At 40.7% G+C, this 22,366-nt stretch overlaps 1 protein-coding gene across 3 annotated transcripts in view; it reads right to left on the bottom strand.

Annotated features, from left to right (window-relative positions):
• The window catches only part of anks1b (ankyrin repeat and sterile alpha motif domain containing 1B), a 346,827-nt gene that overhangs the window by 235,723 nt on the left and 88,738 nt on the right, over positions 1 to 22,366 (bottom strand). For all 3 annotated transcript variants that reach the window (XM_049566517.1, XM_049566518.1, XM_049566520.1), the window contains exons 2-3: positions 21,156 to 21,236; positions 16,693 to 16,849 (exon numbers count right to left, since the gene is read on the bottom strand). In XM_049566517.1, the coding sequence (XP_049422474.1) occupies positions 16,693 to 16,849; positions 21,156 to 21,236 (238 nt within the window). The remainder of the gene's footprint in view (positions 1 to 16,692; positions 16,850 to 21,155; positions 21,237 to 22,366) is intronic.

Below are 22,366 nucleotides of genomic sequence, written 5' to 3'. Positions count from 1 at the left end.
TCCTGTAATTTAGAAGAAAAAAAAGGAAGTTTTAGAAAAAACAGCAAAGTCTCAAACTAGAAATACAGCCTTGTGGTTGTATGCCTCCGCCTACCAGTCAAGTCGCAGTTTACATCCATGTCTGTCCAGACTCATATGTAGCCATGACCATAGAAAATGCTTCATATACAGATGTTGATGCAAAGAAGCTACACATTCTAATACGTGGATGTTTTATCCAACAGCACAGAATATCTACACAATCAGAAAGGTGGTCACCCAAGATTACTGTCACCAATTCAGAGTTATGGCGCTGAATAATGGCCAGGAAAGTGTCTTTGCAGAACATTATGGTGTCACGGTTCAGTTGACCTTTAACTTTTCGGAGATAAAATGTCATTACTCCATCATTTTATCCCGTTAGACATTTGTGTGAAATTTTGTAAGTCTATGAATTTGAGTTAAGGCCAAAGACAAGTTTTGTGAGGTCACGGTAAACCTCGTCCTTCCAGTCAAAGTGAAGGTTCTTGGCGTTCATAAGAATGGGACAGTCAAACTGTAAACATAATGCCTCTGGCCAAGGCTAGTATTAAAAAGGACCTTCTCAGGAGTAACAGCAGTTTTATTTCTTGTGTTTTAAATTTTGGTTGTTTATTATAAGGGAAATTGTGGGGTATAATTGTTTGGGATACAAGATTGTTTTGTCAGCTAATTCGAAGGTCATTAATGAAGCTTTTGGTGCTCAGAAAAACTGAAATTTGAACATCCAGGCAAATCTCTCTGCTGATAAAGATAATGTGATACAATCAAAAGCTCCAGAACAGCTAATGAGAGGGCCTTATGGTGCAATTGTTTCGTCAACATTTGGTTATTAACATTTGAATCACGGATTACGCCTCGAGGATGATAATGACTACATTTTCAGATCCAACAGCAAAACAAACATGCAGAGGTAATGAAGCAAACTAATCACACGCACACACACAAATGCTCAACACGGATATGATAACCACTAGGACGCAGATTGCAGCCATTGTTGGTGCTGCCACTGACCCGCTCTGTCTCTGCAGCCTCTAAGGGACAATAAAGCTTTGTCAGTCCAATCCGCTGTTCCTCACGCACACAGCTTCAGATAGGGAAAACGCAATTCCCAGACAGAAAGGAGAATGACAAAGAGATGAACAGAGACGCAGAGTGACAGGACGAGGAGATAGAGAAGAGGAGGAGGGCAGAGAGAGAGCGGGAGAAGTGGAGAAAATCTCTCCACCTTCTCGGAGCAGGCTATATATTTCCATTACACTCGCTCTGACAGCTTTCCGATATCATCTAGCACTTGGTGTATTGTTGCTGATTGGGCCCTGAGCAATAGCCATCTAATAATGACACATCAACAGGCATGGCGGCACATTATTGACATGCTCATACAAAGGGATGTCAGCGCTTTTCTTTCAGCTGCAAATGTGCAGATACACAATTAATGGTTTAAATATAAGAGGTATATGTAATGAAAAAGTATCTGCTTGTCCTTCTAAACAAGAAAACTGCATGTTTTATTAGTGTTCAAGGAGGGATTTGTTAGCTTTTTTTATATTACATCATTTCTATCAGTGCAGCATCCTCTGCATTATCCTTCTTAACTGAAGGACATACACACAATCTGCTTGCACACTATTACAGTACATTCACCTGCACATACACACACACTCATTTCCCATGGTAAACACTGTCAGAGTTATCTAAGTTCATCTGCATGGGACCAAACAAACAGCTACATCCATGCAAATAAGCGAGCCTTATCAGACAGGCCGGGGCAGAAATAAAACCAGAGCGAATGAAGCGCAGAGGTATTTGTTTGAACACACGCCGTGTTAAAGCTGATGGCCTGATATGCAGGATGAGCCTCTTCTATGTTACAGCGTCTCATAATCCCAGCAGCTCAGCGCGCTGCCTGGGGAGACCTGGGTAAATAAATAGAGAATGAAAAGCACAAGAGACACAAGGTGAAACTGTTTTTCTCCTTCTCGCTCTTGTCTTCTCTTAATAATATGGATATCTCTTTCTATATGTACACAGCATATTTTCTGTCAAAACAAAAAACAAATATTCACATCAAATCTGCTTTTTACTCTATCTTTTATTCGCTGTTTCATATCAGTCTCCTCAAAATCAAACTAAAATTAAAATTCATTTTTGCTAAGAAGCAGGTATATATTTATATATATATATATACTGGCTGTTTACTGTGGAGTTGTTTGGTCAAAAAATTTTAATTACCAGAAAGAAGACAGTAGTGACAGTGTTGGCAGTGCTGATGACTCAGCAGATGTTGACCACAACAAAACGTTAGCAAGCTAAGCCTCCATTTTCTGAGTGGAATACAGACTTAATCATACAATGGTGACGATGCAAAAATTTTTTGGCTGATTCCTGTTTCCGATATTTACAAACTGTGGAAAGGTGGGTCTCAGTCCGCTTCCAAACAGACTCTGGTGCGGTTTGTCTGTGGTGTGAAAGAAAACGAATCCACCACAGGATTGTATGACAGCAGATATGTGATTTTAGCGTCATTTCAATCTGTTCACGATCTCATAATTGCTCCTGATTAAGGCCATGTATAACCCGTAACCTATTTATGCTAATGCATACATGTAACCATGGTAACACATATCAACATCAGTGAGGTAAAACTATCATCCCTGCCATCATTGTATCCGACTCTACATGCTTTATCCGTTCTTTAACTCCATTATAAATGTGTGACAGTGATCCCATAGTATTAAGCTCCAAATTATTACTGTACAAGATGCATTCTTTTCATCCTGTCTCTATGTTAGTCATTTCTCATAACATGTAATGGATTTGCAGTCTAATAATAGCCTACTAACAATGCTTACAATCATCCATCCATCCAACCATTTTCATCCGCTTATCCGGGGCCAGGTTGCAGGGGCAACAGGCCAAGCAAAGCACCCCAGACGTCCCTCTCCCCAGCAACACTTTCCAGCTCCTCCTGGGGGACCCTGAGGCGTTCCCAGGCCAGATGAGATATGTAATCCCTCCAGTGTGTTCTGGGTCTGCCCCGGGGCCTTCTACCAGTGGGACGTGCCCGAAACACCTCCAGCGGGAGGAGCCCAAGAGGCATCCTGATCAGATGCCCGAACCATCCTAACTGACCCCTTTCAACGCAAAGGAGCAGCGTCTCTACTCCGAGCTCCCTCCAGATGTCCGAGCTCCTCACCCTATCTCTAAAGCTGAGCTCAGCCACCCTACAGAGGAAACTCATTTCTGCCGCTTCTATCTGCAATCTCATTCTACTACCCAGAGCTCATGACCACAGGTGAGGGTTGGGACGTAGATGGACCAGTAAATTGAAAGCTTCACCTTCCAGCTCAGCTCACTCTTCACCATGACTGACTGGCACAGTGCCCACATCACTGCAGAAGCCGCCGATCCATCTCACGCTCCATTCTACCCTCACTCGTGAACAAGACCCCAAGATACTTGGATAGCCTTGCTTGAGGCAGTAACTCTCTCCCAACCTAGAGACCTCAGATTTGGAGCAATCTGATTTTCCAACATGGGTCCTGATGATGCAGGATGACAAACACCAAAACTGTCCAATCAACAAGTCACCTTACAGTTGTTAGAACTTCATGTTTACTCCTCTTGGTTAATGTGCAAAAATTCAGTGTGAACATGAACCAAACCAGAACTAAAATGCAACAATGGAACATTTTTCCCCTCTGGTGCGGACCAAATGAACCGAACTATAGGTATGAAGGCACCCTAAAATAGCTTGTCTCCCCAACTGCGCCTTGTTAGTAGAAGCTCTCTCAGTCTCCCTCAAACAAATCTCAAAATAAAAAATAAAAAGTGCTTCAGGTTACTGGACGGAGCCTTTGTAAAATTAAAACCCAACTAATAATGAATTGCAGTTTATCCCACTTTAAAGTGAGGACTCAAACAAATTATTTACATACCAGAGATGAATCAGAGAAATATTATTCTACACTGTGGCATATTATAGAGGCAGCTATTTATTATCTATCTAAAACTGTGTATTCATTCATCTATTTCTATTTTCAAGAATGAATAATGGTGAGGGGTGACCTTGATCTCACCTGGTAGAGCATTTGGCCCAAACAGGCTGAGCCCTTTGTAGTGTCATCCCCCTCTCTCTCCCCCCTTTCCTGTCAGTCCCCAGCTGCACTATGATAAAGGCGAAAAGCTCTAAAAAATAATCTTTAAAAAATGCCAAGGTGTGTGTACAGCAGGCTATGTATTAACTGCCATTACTGCCATGCATTGTTCACGGTGCAAGACGAAATGAGACCTTGTGCTGCTGGCAGAGGGGCCATTAATCTGAGCAGCATGCATGGGGATGTATTACACCCATTTCCCTGATGGTCTGAACAGGTCGGTAAAATTGCTGCTAGACACTTTTTAGAAATACAGTCGCTAAGAAAGTCTGCTACTGCACATAACGCTGTGCACATAACATGAACCACTGCGCGACGGATTCTTGTTAATTTGACTGGCCTAGCATCAGCTGTACCTGAGACTGACCGACTGGTCACTGGTCTGTCCTATTCTGGTCACCAGTTTATCGATCGATGCATCTCTATACAATGGTCCTCCAAAACATTGAATGAACATCTTGTATCAACACACATAGGCTCCACTCCACTGATTGGGACAGTGTGGACACTGACAGCTCATCTCCCAGCAATGGCAGTTCACGTCAATCAACCATTGCCATAGGAACAATTCCATATAGAAGAAATCAGTTTGAATTTAGCTTCAGTAATGTACATTTTCTCTTCAAGCTTTGTAAAATTGTACTAATAAAACTACAATTTTTTCAGCCAATATGGGAAAACCATATTTTTCAAAATGGTGTGTGAATAAAATCTTTCAGCACATCATACAAGATTATATTGTATCGTATAAAAGGTGGAAAGAGAAGGAGCGGCGAGCCTCCTGCTTCTCCGTTTAGCCTCGAGCCACGAGGAGGAGATGGAGAAGAGAAAAAAGAAGAGCAGTTATTAAGAGAGTGAACACGGAAAGTGAATGAAGTCCCCGAGGCCAAGAGGAGTGAATGCAAAACAGAGCTGAGAAGATAAGAGAAGAGGGAGATGATGACGCAGGAAGAAATAACAGTGAGGGGGGAGAGGGGAAAGAACAAAGCAGCTATCCACATTTCACAGCCAATTGATCCATTGCTCACACTCCTAATAAAGACGTTCAAAAAAAAACCTACACCGGAGATTTTTCTGTTGGTTTACAGGTCGGTGGAAGGCAATAAAATTTTGATTCCTATAAACAGAGAATTATTAAATTATTCATCAAATACTTGGCTGTATTTAATTGTGTGGACATAATTCATGACAACTTCCCAATTCTGTTATGATGGCTGCCAATATGCTCCGTTGATGCCAATTGTGTGATTTTTTTTTAAAATGATGGCAAGTTTCAATTTGTATTTTTATAAGTTATACATTTCTGGAAGGTACTATTATCTAGGGCAGCAGCTCTCTGTTATTATCACTGATTAACAGAATTATTGTTTCATCTATAAAAACTCAGAAAATAGTGAAAAATGCACATCATGTTTTCTTCAGCCCAAGGCGGAAACTTCAAATATCTTTTTTGTTTGACAAACATACAACTATCTGTACAAATGCCCTTGGCTGGCTGATGAGCACACAGAGACAGGCATCATTAGCACGAGCTTCAAGCAGCAGCAGTTCAGCAGTGATAATTAACACCTTTTTCCTTTTCCCTTTTGATTGATGTGCATGAGTGATTAAGATGAGAATCCGCCCATGTTTCAATAACTAAAGAGCAAGTTTAATTTCAGTTAACATGCCTATTTCGTGTATCTTCCAGTTTGTCTTTGCTAATTAAGTGCTGCATCACAAGATGTGCTGGCTTGGATGATCACTCATTTAGGTTATGTTTATTAGCTCTCTTAACAACCTCTCAGAGTACCATGTGTAATCTTGAATGGAGAGCTGTTTATTTAACTTGTTTAAAAGAGGAAGTCTGGATGTAACGGTTAAAGACTGTGAATATATATTTTGTAAAAATTGAGTTTAAAGATATTTTTCCTTTCACACTGTCCGAATTGTAAACTTCCTGCATTTGGAGATTTAAGTATCACCTCAAACCCGATTCTCCGGCTGGCATTATCTACTCCATAGTTGTCCAACCCAAACCAGTGTATCCCTGAAGCCTATCCATCCTCACACTACCCACAGTATTTACTTCACACTGACATAAGACAAAGAAAAGCAACAAACCATTGTCAGAATAAACAAATAAATAGCACTGTACATTTCTGCAAACCATGGATTTATGTTTCTTTACATTTCAACAGCACTGTGGTTCAAATGTTACGAGGTTGTGTCCCAAAACCCACGTGGTTATGATTAGGAAAAGATCATTTTTTGGCCTGAAATACCTGCTTTTGGAGGCACAATCACCGGTGAAACACAATGATTTCTCAGTAAAAAAAAACAACCACTTCTTGTGGCACTATCCCTGATTGAAAACCAGCCAAGGGTCACTAGAAAACACCCAAAAAAGTAGCTGTTAACACAGCAATGACTTGCTAAAACACAGCCGGATTTGTTGTTTGTTGGTCTCTGACAGTGGTCTGCAGCTCAGCAGGTGTCTTACCTAGGTGACACACCATCCACCATCCCCTCTATCTCCAGATGACAAAGTCAGCTCATGTGTAATCACAACTATGTCACTTTAAAAATGTCGACATGCTACGTATGAAACGCACAAATGTGACATATCTGTGGTTTGCAGAAACTTACAATGCCAACATTTTCTTCTCGTGACTAGCCTGAAAAAAGCATGTTTGATAAATTACTTAAACAGGTGGACAACTAATCGATTAATCATTTCAGCTCTACTAATGATACATTTTAAGCTTTTATAACATGTTTTATTGATTAGAGTATTAAAACGATAACCTCCAGGCATAGTTACAATTGCATACGAGGGACTCAATGGATTTGCATTTGTATGCAGAAGTCAAAGATGTATTCAAACATGATATTTGATCTACTGCATCTTCACAAATTCACCATTTTGGAGCGACAGTCTTGGACTAAATCCACCAAACACAACACAACTAATTTGATCTTTATTCATCATATTTGAAAAACATCATAATGTGAAAACATCTGAATGTGAAATTTATGGATAAAAAAGACCCAAAGAATTCAAGTAAGGAAATTCAAAGAAATAAGCTCCTATCAAACTGCTTGTTGTCGCACATCAGACTGAGGAGTGTTCAGAGAAGCAGCAGGTTTTGCCTAATGATTACAGAGAGAGAGTCTGAATGACCTGGGTTCATATTGGGTCTCATTGCTGTAGAGCCCTTGAGCAAGACACAAAATTCCCAACAGCTCCAGGGTTGCAGCTTTATAGTTGACATTTGAACTCTGATCTCCCTGCAGGGTTAGTGACTTAAAGAGGAACCATATTTACATTTCATGTCAAAGTACCAAAGAGGGAAACGCTGCAAATATTTTCCCGTGTCTTTACACAACACCTTGATTAACACGCTCACGCACAATCTGCTCTCAGCTTGCGAGAATCACTCAGGGCTGTAGTTTGTTTTGATTCACAGCAAGATGAATCAATTTTCTTTCACTGAACTTTAATTAGGAAGCCCAATGCCGACGGAGCGTCAGGCTGCGGAAAACATATGACATAACATTTCTTTAAACAGATTACTCATAAGAAAACATCCTATGGCTCAGTGTGACTGTGTGTTTTGGCAGCAGCGGGCATGGTGGTACGCAATGTTTGAGCAAGCGCTTTCCCAGGGCGGTTTCCCGTAGTAGAATGTGTTCTCACAGAGGCCATGCTCACATATTGACCATCAAGAAACATATGGTTTCATTTTCAAGTGTGGTAGCAACATGTGTGCACCATTGGGCATGGAATTACCAAGACTGTAAGATGACTACACACACAGGCACAAACACAGAGACACATTCGTGGAAGCACACAGCAGGCGAGCGACCTCGTGATCTTTTACCTTTGTCTTAGTTCACACAACCTCTGGGCTCCCAGACGGCCTTGCTGCACCTGGAGAAAGGTCTGCAGGAAGCATTTCATGCATGCATGTGTCCACACATGCGCACGCGACATTTGAAGCACAGATGGTGCAACATCCCTCTAATCTCTTTTATTATCTCTCTTAATTTTATGCTGCTGATCTCCTGTCTCCTCCTTTGGGAGAACAAAGGGGGGTCAGAAGAGAGAGGAGGATAAGAGGGGAGTGAAAGGAATAGTATAACCCTCCATCCCTCTGTTTATGGAAAAGAAAACATTCTTGGGGTATATCTGCAGCACAGGGGACATACTTGACCTAGTCAGTCATCCACACACACAATCATCACAGAATAACCCTTAAACTGACTAGTCTAGAGGCCCCGTGCTGAGGAAGCCCTAAGGTTGCACACTGGTTCCCACACACACACACACACTTACACACACACACACACACACACACACACACACACACCACATCTGCTTTACGTCCCTCAACTGTCCCTCACACTGCCACGGTCAGGCACAAGCAAAATAATCTTTACAATCCAGCTTTGCTCTGGGCAAGCGCCTTGGGTAAAATGTGTCATCATTACCTCAATAATTTTTCAACACCACATGCCTCAATGATACAATTTCCATTTTATACATTCAATAGTATCCAAAAAAAGGAAAGCACCACAGCTATGAAAAACACACACCTACAGAGAATACAAACATCAACCCAAGGATGTGCAGATAAAACAGGTAGGAAAGTCAACTGGTCGTCAACCTGTGGCTGTTACAGCTTTCTCTCCAGCAACATGTGACTGGAGGCAGAGGCACAAGCAGGCAGCGCTATGCGAGAGGATGTCAGAAGAGCCAGCGAGTGTCCTGTCACTGTTATTCAAGAGGCAGAGTTAGCCATGTGTGGCTAACCAGCACTGCATGCAGACTGGCATAATAGAGAAAGAAAAAATAATCCTATTTTGTTCGCCTAGGACATTTCAATTCAAACTGAAATCTGCTTGGGTTGGTAATTCATCACTTTAAACATTTTGTCATCTTTATTTTGTAGCGTTACGTACTATGCAGCTGTAGAAATAAGGAACATGAGGCTGCTTAAGAGAATTCAGTCACCTATCAAACAAGTTCCTGTTTTAAAGCAGGTGAAAACCACTTTAACATGATTCCTTTCATGGCATCTACAGTTTGTTTTCTGCCCTTACAGTGGTTTGCTTCCAACCTGCAAAACCAATCAGCCTCTGTTTCAATCAACAATGTGCCCTCTTCCTTTGCACCCCTCTCCTGTGGGGCTCTGTTATTAAATGGACAGTCAAATGAAAAGAAAAATGTTCGTGTTGTCTTTGATTCTGGTTTAAAATCTGACAAACAAATCATCTCAGTCGTCAGCACTAGCTTTTACCATCTTAGATCGCTTGCAAAATTAAATCCATTCCTGCCCGTTAAAGATTTATATATTTAGAGCCTATGCTTTTACTTCCTCTCGCATCGACTATTGTAATTCCCTCTATGTAGGAACCAGTCAGTCAGCCCTGTCTCTACTGCAGCTTGTTCAAAATGCAGCAGCAAGACTCCTCACTGGTACCAGTAAGAGAGACCATATCTCCCCTGTACTGGCCTCTCTTAGTTGATAGTCTTTTATTTGTTCTATAAAGCACTGCATGGACTCGCTCCTAGTTACATCTCTGAACAGCTCATCCTCTATTCCACCTCCCGACCCCTCAGATCTGGTGACCAATCGCTGCTCTCCATTCCACACACCCAGTTAAAATCTCAATTCCAATTCCTAAATATTGGAGCATCGTTGAATGCACCACCAAAAAAAGTCTCTCAACATGGTCCTCGAGTGAGTGGTGCACAAATGACACTTATTAGATGAGACAGGTGGAGCTGCTGACCACCAGTTCAAATGATGCTGTGCTACTCACACACTTGCTCGTCAGGTTTTGAAATGCTGATGCTGTCCCATGAAGGCCAAATGAAAAAACTGTAGAAAATCGAAGGGTTCAAAAGGTGTTTAGAAACATAATTACTCTCTACTCTCATTAAGTACCTCTTAGCTTGGTCCGGGGTATTAATAATGCCTTTTAAAAAGGTTACCCCAGTTGCACCTTGGCAGGTGACTTCTCTTTACTTTTCTGAATCCAGACAGACCCTCAGTTTACTGTTTTAGGGATATGGAATGAAAAGGTTTTAACACACCGAGGAAAGGCTTCGCAGCTCCCATTTCTCACCTCATTTTCAGTTCAATACTGGTGACAAGCGCTTTGGGACTCTCACATCCTTTAACCTCTTCCACTCTGCTAATACACCAGTGTCTTTGGCCGACACTACTGTCTTTCAGAGGCTGGGTTTTAAAAATATTGATGACCTGATGTGGCCTCTAGGATAATCAGTACTTTATGACATTTTACAGCCACAAACAAGACCTCAGGAATTCAGAGGATGAATGGCTTTCATAGGTACACTGACTATAATGTGGTTTCTCAGCAGTTTCCAGAACAGAAGTCCTCACAATCCGATCACCAAAAATGCAATTCTTGCTGAAATCTTTGACACCAAATCACAGCATGGATTTTTCTATGGTGTTCCTAAAGGTCTTGGTGTCTTACTTTGGTATTTTAGAGGGACTTTTGACCATTTTTATCAATTCTTGAGTTGTCAAAAATGTGGAAATTTAGCACCAAATCTGTGTAACAAATGGTATCTACTCTAAAAACTGCTGCAACAGCTTCGAAGAAATAACTGAGCTGGGAGTGGCCATCATATACTTCCATCATAATGTTCTAAGCCACTATGCACTCTAAACTTTTAAAGTTTGAATAGGTGCCTAAGCCAAACACAGTGCTTATTATATATTTATGACTATAGCTGAAACTTAAATTAATCTTCAGGTTCCCAGCTTTCAGATGATATATCTATGAGGCATATACTGCTGACCTGCTATCTCCCCTGCCCCCCCTACAAAACACAAAAATGGGTCTCTCGGGGGGCATCGGGTCATTCTTCACACATCTTATGGTTGAGGCTACTTTCACACACTTATTAAAAAAAATCTACAACATTCACCTAATTCACCAACAGTGTGTACACACAAATCTGTGCTTAAACCATGCAAATGTTTTAACAGAAATCCGAGAGTCATCAAAATTTTCTTACCTGAATTTTTTCATAGTCTGCGAACAAATTAAGAAGTGTCTAGACGTTATGTACGCACCAATGATAAATGCCCAGCTGTGTTAGAAAATATTAACACACACCTTTTAACTAAATGCTAACATGTTAAAACCGCATTCATTTAAAAAAAAAAAAGGCTTTCATTGACAATATCTAAAACTGTTAATTTACTAATGCATGGGTGAAATGTATTTAATGACTATAAAACTGACACTCTTTCATGCTCATCAATTATTAAATAAAAAATTCAACCACAAAAATGGAGAATCCCAGTTTCAATCTTATAGAAATTGCTCATATGTTCATTTGTAGCCAACAGCTTAATAGGTACTCTATAAATAGGCATGGAGGGAAAATAAAAGATGATTTGCCGCCAAGCAGGTGTGAAGATGCCGTGTCTAACCTCGCTGGAAGACATCAGGAGAGAGCGCATCAGTGATCGACATGTTACAGATGCCACTGGTGTGTCAGGGCCTGAATGTGAGCACAAACAACTTTCACCGTTAGATAAGTCTAGATAAGGAATTTCCTTATCTAGAGAAATGGGGGCGTGTCAGTATGCTGATTGCAGCTAATGTGTACAAGCCTGTCAATCTAGAATGATTCTGGTTCACATAAACATGGTGGTAGGTACAAAATCAACCAGAGCGTACGTGTCGTGAATCCAATAGTGAAGTTGCGTGCGCATTTATTTTATGCACATAGTAAGAAGGTTTCTATGCACAGGTTAGTAAACAAGCTCCATTTTAAAGTGTTATCCTTAGGTACAGACCTAAAGTGAAGCTTCAGTTCATGAGTCAATCTCAGTGGGAGAAAGAGAGATCACAACAAACACCGCCTCAGTCCTCAAAACAAGCTTTTGGCCCTGAAAGCAGAGTGCAAGCCTCAAGTAAACAAGCAATCTTTCAACATCCATCACTGTCTCACTGTCTCTCACACTGACAAACACACATATAAACATGCACACACAGTATGTTATAATCATCTCCTCCAGTCAGACTGCCTCCACCTCTCTCATACACACACGTGCGCTCTCACAATAAACAAAAACAGCTGTGAATGGGAACTACTGGGACCAATTAGGCATTAAACAGTGGGCTGGAACTGGTTTACCGCCAACTAATAACATCCACTAACCTCGAATAATCCTCTATTGGCTGCAGCATAGAACTGGCCCACCTACACACTTCCCCTACTTCTCTTTCCATCAGTTTCTCTTAAGACCTTTAACACTCATTACAGCTCCCTCCTGCATCCTTGTCCACACTCTTGCGTCTCTATTTGTCACCTCGTGCACAAGGGTAAGCACAAATGTTGTGTTTTTCTCGCTCATGTAAGAGCCGATATTAAGACAAACAGTGTGGCCCTCTGGAGTCACCCGATAAAACTAAGCTGCACACACAGACACACACACTCAACCTCTGACACAAGTAATGGTGTGCGTAGGCAGAGTAATATCGTTGAGAATGGGGTAATGTGCAACCAATGGCTTGCTGCTGTAAGTCTCGATGATGGGTGTGAGCGTGTGTGCGACTCAGTATATCACGCTGACTAATGTATGCAGGCCCTGCTCTCTACCGCAGAGAGGACAAGACAGTGGGAAAATATGGAGCTTAGGCGCCGTAAACACACAAATGCACTATAAATCTTACGCTCAGATTTATGCCTGTAACCTGAAAACAACTGTACCCTCAAACTGACGATGCAGAACTATATCACACAGGGTAATAAACTAAACAGGTACTGTAATTTAAAATTGGTGCTCAACCAATATTTTGCAAAACTCAGGCACAGGGGAGGATTTTCAAATCTTACCCGATTTAAAAAAAGAGGGAGAAAAACCCATGTTTAAAGGTTAACTATGCAGGCATTGTCAGCTGTTGTTTGTAAACAGTATCGCCAGTGACAGAGAAAGGTAGCCACAGCTTTGTCTGCTTGGCTTTTCACCATGCACCATAATTGCATTTTTTTTTAACTGTGTCTGTGTCTTTTTATAAAGCCCAAATACAGAGAGGGCAGTATCTGTGCAGATAAATACACCATCACACACAACGACAGGAGACCACACACGTGGCATTTATACTAAACAATTTCATAGGGGCGATTCCAGGGATTGAGAATCTCACAGAAACATGAAAACTTGATTGTAGCAAAAAAACAAACATGGAGGCAGACTGTCATCGTCAGCTAGGTGCACGTGTGTGTGCTATATTTTGCACCAGAACACAAAAATCTACTGCCGCCATAAAGCCATAAGCTTGTCCTCCTTTTCCACTGTCAACCTGGTCTCACATAGTCAGACTGTGTCAACGCTAGAGTAAGGTCTGGCAGCACTAATTTTCATTCAGGTATAAGGGAAAATCGCTCTGGGTTGTTTGTATTTCTGTAAACCAATCACAGTCATCTTGGATGGCGTTAAGCCCAGGCTGCAGCTACAGTGCCCTCACAAAACATTAGCATGCAGATAGCAAGACGGGAAGAGGATGCCAGCTGAACTGGCCAGCCAATGGCATTCTTATCACACAGTCTACATCCTAGAACTCAGACTACTGTCAATCTGGCTCAGGAGACAAATGTCCTATTTGTGTTTTTGGCAGCCATGTTTATATTTTGCACATGTACGCAACATCCAGTTGGTGACATCTTCTGGTCAGCTTGCTGTAATTGGCTGATCACTGTTCAATATCAACTATGCTTGATGTCAAATATGTTCAATATCTAGGATTCAAAATCAGGAAGACTTTGATCCAGGTAGTAACATTTAGATTATTTAGGTTTGTCAACCCCTCACGCTACAGGATCAGCTGAGCAGATAATCTGTTCAGACCAGCGTCAAACCAGTCACACCCTTGCAATTGTCAGGAGAGGCAAATCAGACCCAAAATCTGCTCAATTATCCTCCAGTATGGGGCTAGCATTGGGCAAAAATAGACACTGCACCCTTAAGAATGTAAAACCACTGGAGTCTTTGAGTGTTGCTGTGTCTGTGTGCAACAGTGTGACAGACAGCCAAGGCTTTCTAATATGCGCTCTGTAGCTTAGCATTTTCAACCGGTGTTTATTATACAGAAGAGATGAAACTGATGATAACAGGGTTGATAAAACCAGCCATTTCCTGCTTGTTGATAAACAAGGCTGAAAGTGAGATGTATGATACAGAGACAGATACAAGAAAAGCTCATCAGTGTAATTAGACGATTTTATGAGTGAGCTTCCTTTCCCCTTTCATTTCACAGATGCACATGAATACAAGCTAACTTTTAATTCTAACCAGAGAGATTCTGTGAGATCTGAATAGCTACATGTCATAATAATATTACACCGTCATTCTTTTTACCCTTAAAACTTAAAACTGCCAGGACAAGCTTAATTAATGAATGCATACTGTACACAGTATAATGTAAATATGCATAGATACCTATGTAATTTTCATGGGACCACTGTTACTCAATAGTCTGTGATGCAGTCACAGCTTTTGTCTCTGCATATGTTGCCAGAAGTTGGCAAGCATCCTCTTTGCTGAGCTTTTATGTGCACACCACAACAAATACTGACACAACAGCATTAGTCAATCTTTAACTTCCTTTGACTGTAAAGTTGTGCATTATAGCTGGAAAGTCTCTCCTCCTACACATTAACAGCATTGGGGTTTGCTAAAAGCTACTGTAGATCATCAATCATTACATAAAATTGAATGAGAAAACACAAACACACTAAGAGACTAGTCTTGCATAGCCACAACTATCTAGGGGGCAAACAATGTACTGGTTTGTCTGTATTTCTTTAAACCAATCACAATCGTCTTGGGCAGCAGGATGCACTAACCGTACCCTTGTAAAATAAAGTCTAGAGGGGAATTGTGCTGGTTGAAATGGTAAAATACAGATAGCGGTAGGTGGAGAGAATGCAGGCCTAACTAGCAGCTTATACCCACAGTCTACATCAGGTGAGTCAAGACTACCAAGAGACTGACAATACTTCACCAAAATAACTGGAATGTTTTGCACAGTGTATCACACACTGAAAAAGTCTGTTGAGTCTGCTCCATAAACAACATACAAGAGCGCACACACATTAAAACATGTGACTGTGCACTGAAGTCAGCATCTATGACAGGATCGTCTCAATCAGCATCTTCCACCCTGTGTGAGTCCACGCTGCCCTCTCAGCAGTCCGCTCAGCAGCCCACTCAGCTCTACAAATCACTGACGGGGGTAAAAAAAAAAAAAAAAAAAAGAAAGAAAATTACCCGTGTTCAATTGCTGACAAACCTCTTCATTTCAGGGGCAAGGGACGCCATTTATCACGGCAAACAATTAGGCTCTAACAACTCTCAGGGGGAAACGATTTGGCTAATGGTGACAGAGGAAAATGTGCTTATTATGCAGAGTAAATAACGCTCCAATAACCTGGGGGGTCCATTACTGCACCGCCATCAGGAGTAGGAATATTAAAAAAGACATTCAAGCCATCAACATTTCAGCCAACACTTCCTGCGTGCCTCATGCTCGTCTTAAAATGACAGCGCATCAACGAGCCGTTACATCATCAATATGCTGCGAGCAGAGATAGACAGAAAAAGAGTGAGGGAGGAGGAGAAGGTCATTTTTGCTGATGAGGAATGACAGCAGTGGCAGGCTGAATGCTCCCAGAGCTGAAACATTCACCCAGCTGTCAGAGAGAGATCACTGGGAACAGTAAAGGATTGGCTCTGTTGGACAGGAGCCATAACGAGACGACCTGTGGCAGCGCTGGTTTAAATGCCCCAAGAATTACAACGGAGGAACTCAACTTTAATTTAAGACCTTTCTTGTTCTCGAACAGTTACAGCACACAGGGCTTCAATTGACCATTTAACATGTAAAGTGGGGACTACAACAGGAACAAAGGTCACATTTACCTATCACTTCTTTTTCTATAAGGTAGAAATGCCTAACTAATAATGGCTTCTCTGAGCTACGGAAACCCAGGCATGAAGTTTTAATGATGCTCTTCTGAGTCCAGTGAATTCACCTGCCTCTTCCAGAGACATGTCAGAGGTCAGAGCCAGAGGCATTTGTAGATGATACAGAATACTATTACCCTGAAAAGACCCTAATAAAGGGAGAACACCAACACTGGCAGCAGCACGATGTACAAGCAAGCAATATGGCTTAATAATAAAGCCCTACTAACAAATAAAGTCATAGAAATAAATTTGTTTATATGCTTCAAAGACTAATTTTAAAGTCCTGTTTATAGCTCCTACACAGACAATAAAACATTGTGTAGTCAACTGGACTGTGAGTAGACAAAAAAAAATTATGTTCAGTTTAATAACCATGATTCAGAATCAATATTTGTGGGATTATGGTCTTATGTTAGACTGAAAATTTATAGAATTCACAAGAAGTTTTGCTTAGTTCACATTAAACATGAAGGTTTTTAAGAGGATGCTGATGGGATTATGATGTTTACCTGTTGGTTGACGCGGCAGTGCGAGGGTCCGTGGTGGATGAGAATGCGGACGATGTCCACGTCTCCCCTCCAGGCAGCCAGGTGCAGAGGGAAGCAGCCCTTGCTGTCGGCCACATTTGTGGATGCCTCAAACTGGAGCAGCTTTAGCACCACTTCCCTGAGAGAGACAGATAATATACAGGTCAAAATATCAACAGATGGAAAGATGGAGGGATGGCAAGAGCAGAGGGAGCAGAAGCAGAGCAGGCTAAGACCTCTTAGGCCGCTAAGACCTGAAATCCATAATATGGAATATTGTCACAGTTCCCTTGAGAAAACCAAATTAAACATAGTTTAACCTTGCTGCACATGTGATGCATTTTGCATTTTGGAACATAGAGTGCAATCCAACCCTACAACATACTGCACAATTAATTATTTTGCTGAATATTTCATCCAAGAAGGATCTAAGCCCTATTAAAATTAATGCACATGATGAAAATGCCATGTGCTCATATTCTGCAACCTTAGTTGTGCTTCCTCTCATAGTCAGTGCTATTCCCTACAGAATGACTTTGTTTTTCCTGGCACCTAACAGAATAAATGTTTACCTTGCTGTAGGCTTTAAAGTGACTTCTCTTACATGCACACAAAGTTTCCACATGTGACAGTATGACAATATCCTGAATTCGATACGAGTCATGTAAACAGCATTCTCTGCTTGGATTTTCTTTTTTCCAAGTATAGCATGTTTCGAGTAAGACATGGGATATACAGATATTATTCAGGTTTTAAGAGCATTTTTTGGACACGTACATACAGCTCACTTGGAATATGCAGATCAACTGGGGTTTTTAACCGCAGTTTGCAACACACAGCCTCTTGCCTGTTTATGGTCAGCTCTGTGCGATGTCATGAATGCACTGTACACAAACAAACTGCTTTTGTACAGTCGAACATGTTCACCACCAGTGGAAAAAACTTTGAAAATATTTCGATGCAAAGTACCAAAATGGCAAAAGCGAAAATTATTCTGCTTTTCCATATTTTGACATAATAAACATGTTAGGGCACGTTAATCGGAGTAAGCAGGGCTGCATGAAAACAGGAATATTAGCCTAAAAAATATTCATTTTAATTAGCCATGTAAACAGCTTAGTTAGTTGGAATATCCTCCTCTATGGGCTAAAGGCAAAAAACATAATATTTTATGTATGTGAACCTAGTCAGAGATTCTGAGTGTGGACACTTTCAAGCTTCACCTATGTCTTCTCACCAACTATCTGCAGCATCAGCATCACATGCTGGAGCCAGAGTGAGCCTTAATAACCAACACAGGATCTTCTCCTGCACCATGCATTATTTAAGTCATCATCTTTGCCTGATATGTGCAATAAAATTAAGACTCTGGTGATAAAGCTTTGCATAATTTATCACCAACACCATCTCTATTTGAACCTCTTCTCATTTCAATCATTTCCTTATTTTCAATTTTAACTGTAACTCCCTCAAGAGCAGAGGTGATACAGAGGCTGCTGTATTTTTAATGCCTCCATAGGAGCATGCAGCAATATGATAAGACGTGCAACGAGTTAGTACCGACTTCAAGCACTAAGTTTAATTATAGGTAATGGAGGGATTTACTCTGTTATTACAAGTGAATGAGCAGTATACCAACCAGCACAGGAGGCAGTGACTGTACAGTGTTCAATTGGAAATAATCAACAATTTAGAGAAGACAATTACTTCCATGTTTCCCTCTAATAAAGTATTATACAAATACAGTGACAAATCACAGTGCCTGGGTTTGTGCTGGAAACCCATTTAGCTGCTGCTCAGCAGTAATGTCAGCGATACTGTTTCATATTCGAAAATCTCCAGCTGAAGTTGTCACCTCTCTCTGAAGAGAAAAGGTGAAGTGCTTCATTTGCATTTGAAATGTCAGGGGGGAGAAACAGAGCAGAGAAGGACAAAACCTCTCCCAGGAGCAGAGGTTAAAGCAGCCCTGAGATGGTTAATGAACTGCTTTGTTAATTAATAATTTAGCATATTTTCATACAATTCACTCAGGTTTAAGTGGCAGCTATACAGCAAAATCACACTGAGAGGATCTTGGGGTCAAATAAAGAATATTCTTGCCGACCAAATTGAGCCTGCGTGCATCAAAATGGCTTCTCAAAGGCAATTCAAACCCCAATCTGAATAACAAACATCTGAATATAGCACTATCTATATCTTAATTGCCAGTTCTCTTTATACTTTCCCACCTTCACGTTAAATCATTCTTCCGGAGCTTTTTGTTGGCAGCCTAATTTTCACTGTGAGGCTGCAGTTTTCTCTCCCTCTCTCCATTCCTCTCCAGTTGATCTGAAGGAGGAAATCCACATAATTGCCCCCAAAACACAGTACTAATCCTTCAGTTCCGCCAAGCTGGGATAGTGGTCAGGCTTGCAGCTAATCCACACTGTGTAACGGATTTCTCAGCAGGCTCAGGTGAAGAAAGGAAGCTGCACGGCAGTTCTTTGCAGATGCAGACGCGAAAAGCAGTCACACTGTTAAACTTTTGTACTTTGGGCTATTGTTGACATCCTACTGAGAGGACAGGTGTGTCATGACCCTGGGACAATGCCAGACTGTTTTGATGTGATGATGTGAAATCATTTTAAGGCTGAGCAACCGTGTCAAACCCAAAACACTCAGCTCCCTTCACTCCAGCAGAAAAAAATTTGGAAGAATCCAACAGTTACAAGGATATTTTACCAGAAAACTCAGTGAAGAGTGCAACAATATCAACACTCTGTAGTTTGAATATGCAGTGCAGACTTGTAGCAGAGCCGAGATTATGTGGCTTCTCATGTAGGTTAGCAGGGGTCAGTATTTAACCTAGCTCGACGCTCAGGATAGTTTACTTGGGTAAACAATAATGACTGTCGACGTCGTCATTGCCATAATGTTATACATCCAATAAGTTACTGCGGTCTCTAAAAACAATTTCTTAAAGTATTACTAGCTCCACAACATTGTTAAAACAAAAAAACACAAATTGACGTTAGCTGCCACGTTTCCCTATTTAGTGTAACTGGACAGCAGCAGGTGTCACTGATTGTTACCATGGAAACATCGGTCTTGATTCTGAGTTAGCTTGGGGGTAGTTTGGCTAACTCTTTAAACAAGTGTTTTTACTTTTAGTAAATGGTCTAACTTGAATAAAACTAATGTAATGGCAAAAGTAAGCCTGGACCAACATTACCGACCGCTCTAAAATTTCTTTGTGAAACCGGAATCTCCTCTGCTTGTCGGAGCGTTATGACTAACGTTAGCAAAAGTTAGCTAACACTAGCTAATTTTATGCTAGCTCTCCGCACTGCAACTGTGACGTTTTGGTGCACCCTCACCGCTACCACAGCGTCGTGTTCCGCCACAGGAGGCATCTGTTATCAGCGAAAAAAGGCTTTTACTACACTACTTCTCAGCACCAAACGACAGGCAAAATGAACGGCTAATGTTAGCTACGATGTCAGCTATTAATGTTACTGTAACATTACACTACCTTCCCAGCACAAAACGGCAGACAGACAAAGTTAACGGCTAACGTTAGCTGGTGAATACAGTTGGTCATTTAACACTTATAGAGACCGATATTTCCCCCAGGAGACCAAAAACAAAGCATAAAGACAGCCGAGTAACGGGACTTACACTCATCATATGTCCAGAAACACGACTCCCAACTTAAAGCCAAGGTTGCTCCGTAAAAGCTGAATGTGTAAATTAGCAGCTGTTTGCAGTCGTGTTATATTTTTCTCTAAAAACTTCAGTTTCTTACAGTATCTTTAGCTTCACAATATTGTCAGAAAACTATAAATTGCCACATAATTCACACTGATTAGCATAATCGCATAGACTTTATTTCAGCAACTGTTTGGCAGATTTGGACACTACCGGAGGGGTATTATGGGTTACTGAGGATGCTGAATCAATTTCTGACATTTTGATTTAGTTTAAGTGTTTTGTAATTTTGTTCCCAATAAAGAACAAAGCACAACACTACATGGCCTTACAGGAATAACTGTAACTAAGGAAAAACTATTTCAACCTGTTACACCACTGTTCACCTGACAGGAAAAGTAGGAAAATAATCAAAATCTAAAATGTGTTCCTCCTGACTACACTATTTATTCTACATACAAGGCATTTGAGCAGACCAAAATATGAGCACTGAGAGTAATGTGTCAATTTAACTGTTAGTGGGCTGACGAAAATTAAAACATTAATTATACAACATTAATTTCAATACCTAACTGTGTAAGTAATTTATCAAACAAAAATATCAATAATGTGATGGTTCCAGCTAATAGACACCCCCGGCACTTGGAAGTACATATAAATGTATACACGCACCTCCTCCAACTCTATTAAACTGTGCAGCACTTAAATAAATAAATGTGAATTTCTATTAAGTGGAAGACAATAATGTGCAGTCTTACCTGTGTCCATTAAGTGCAGCATGATGCAAAGGTGTGTATCCCGTGCTGTCCGTGCAGTTCACATTCAGGCCCTTCCACATGCTGGAGACAAAACAGAGACACATCAGAATTAGTTTGAGATACAGTAGAAGTCGGCCGATGCAAACAGAGCTGGCTGCCCAGAGAGGAGAGGTTGTGTTCTCACTGTGACCAGGGAACAGTAGAGACTGAGCTGCACTTCTTAACTCAATGTGACAAATATCAATGCATTAGAGAAGAATATTTTGCAAAAATAATAAAGATATTCCCAGAGTTCTTACACTTGAATAACTTAGAGAAATTTCCGGTCCTACTGGGAGAGAGGGAGGACTGTTGTGTACTGGCGACAAAATATGTAACAGCCTGCCATGAACTTCACATGATGATTGATAATTGTTTATATATTGATAATGAATCTGTTATCTGTATAAATTCATTTCTTTATGACTTTTACCCTGCCATAGCCACTCATGCTCTCCATGTTTGTTTATTTGTTTGTTTTTTAATTGCAATTATTATAAATGTATTGTTATTGTTTATGCTGGTTATATTTTGTTATATTGTGTTAATATGCTTTGGCAACATTGATTTGAATGCAGTCATGCCAATAAAGCAGCTTGAACTTGAACATACACTCCACTTGCTCATCACAGCCACTTAAATGCCTCTTGTTAGTTAATGTGCTGCTTGATACTCTGTCTGTGTTGTTTTTGGGACATTGTTACATATGTTTTGAATTGCTTCTTAGTCACAGAACACCAGTTTTAGACCCAAGAAATGACAAACCACGCCCAGCCAATTAGAATTCACTTTCCTAATGGAATGTACCAACTGGAGGGGGATTGTAATGTCTTTTTGAGAAACTGCAGTGTATGCAGAGCTCTTTTGACTGTTTATTGATATGTGTGCAGTGTTAAATTACTATATTTATCTACTGAGAAACAGATGAATACCTGCTGTGAGCTAATTGATTTATTAATTGTGGCATTTCCCATAGTAGTAGGAGCCACAGCTTGTATAATAAGGGGTTTTGAGCTCTTTCATGAAGATTAAGGAACCATGGATTGCTTTCTCCTGAGAGAATTCTTTTCTTGTTAATTTGTTTGTTTTTACATTTTTCTGTTTAGCAAGTATCGGGTTTTGTTTCTTCAGTTGCGTCTTCACACAGAAAGAGTTTTACATTTATGTGTTTG

The sequence above is a fragment of the Epinephelus fuscoguttatus genome, linkage group LG22 (genome assembly GCF_011397635.1).
Source record: "Epinephelus fuscoguttatus linkage group LG22, E.fuscoguttatus.final_Chr_v1".
Taxonomy (NCBI): Eukaryota; Metazoa; Chordata; class Actinopteri; order Perciformes; family Serranidae; genus Epinephelus; species Epinephelus fuscoguttatus.
This window is presented reverse-complemented; position numbering and strand designations above follow the sequence as displayed.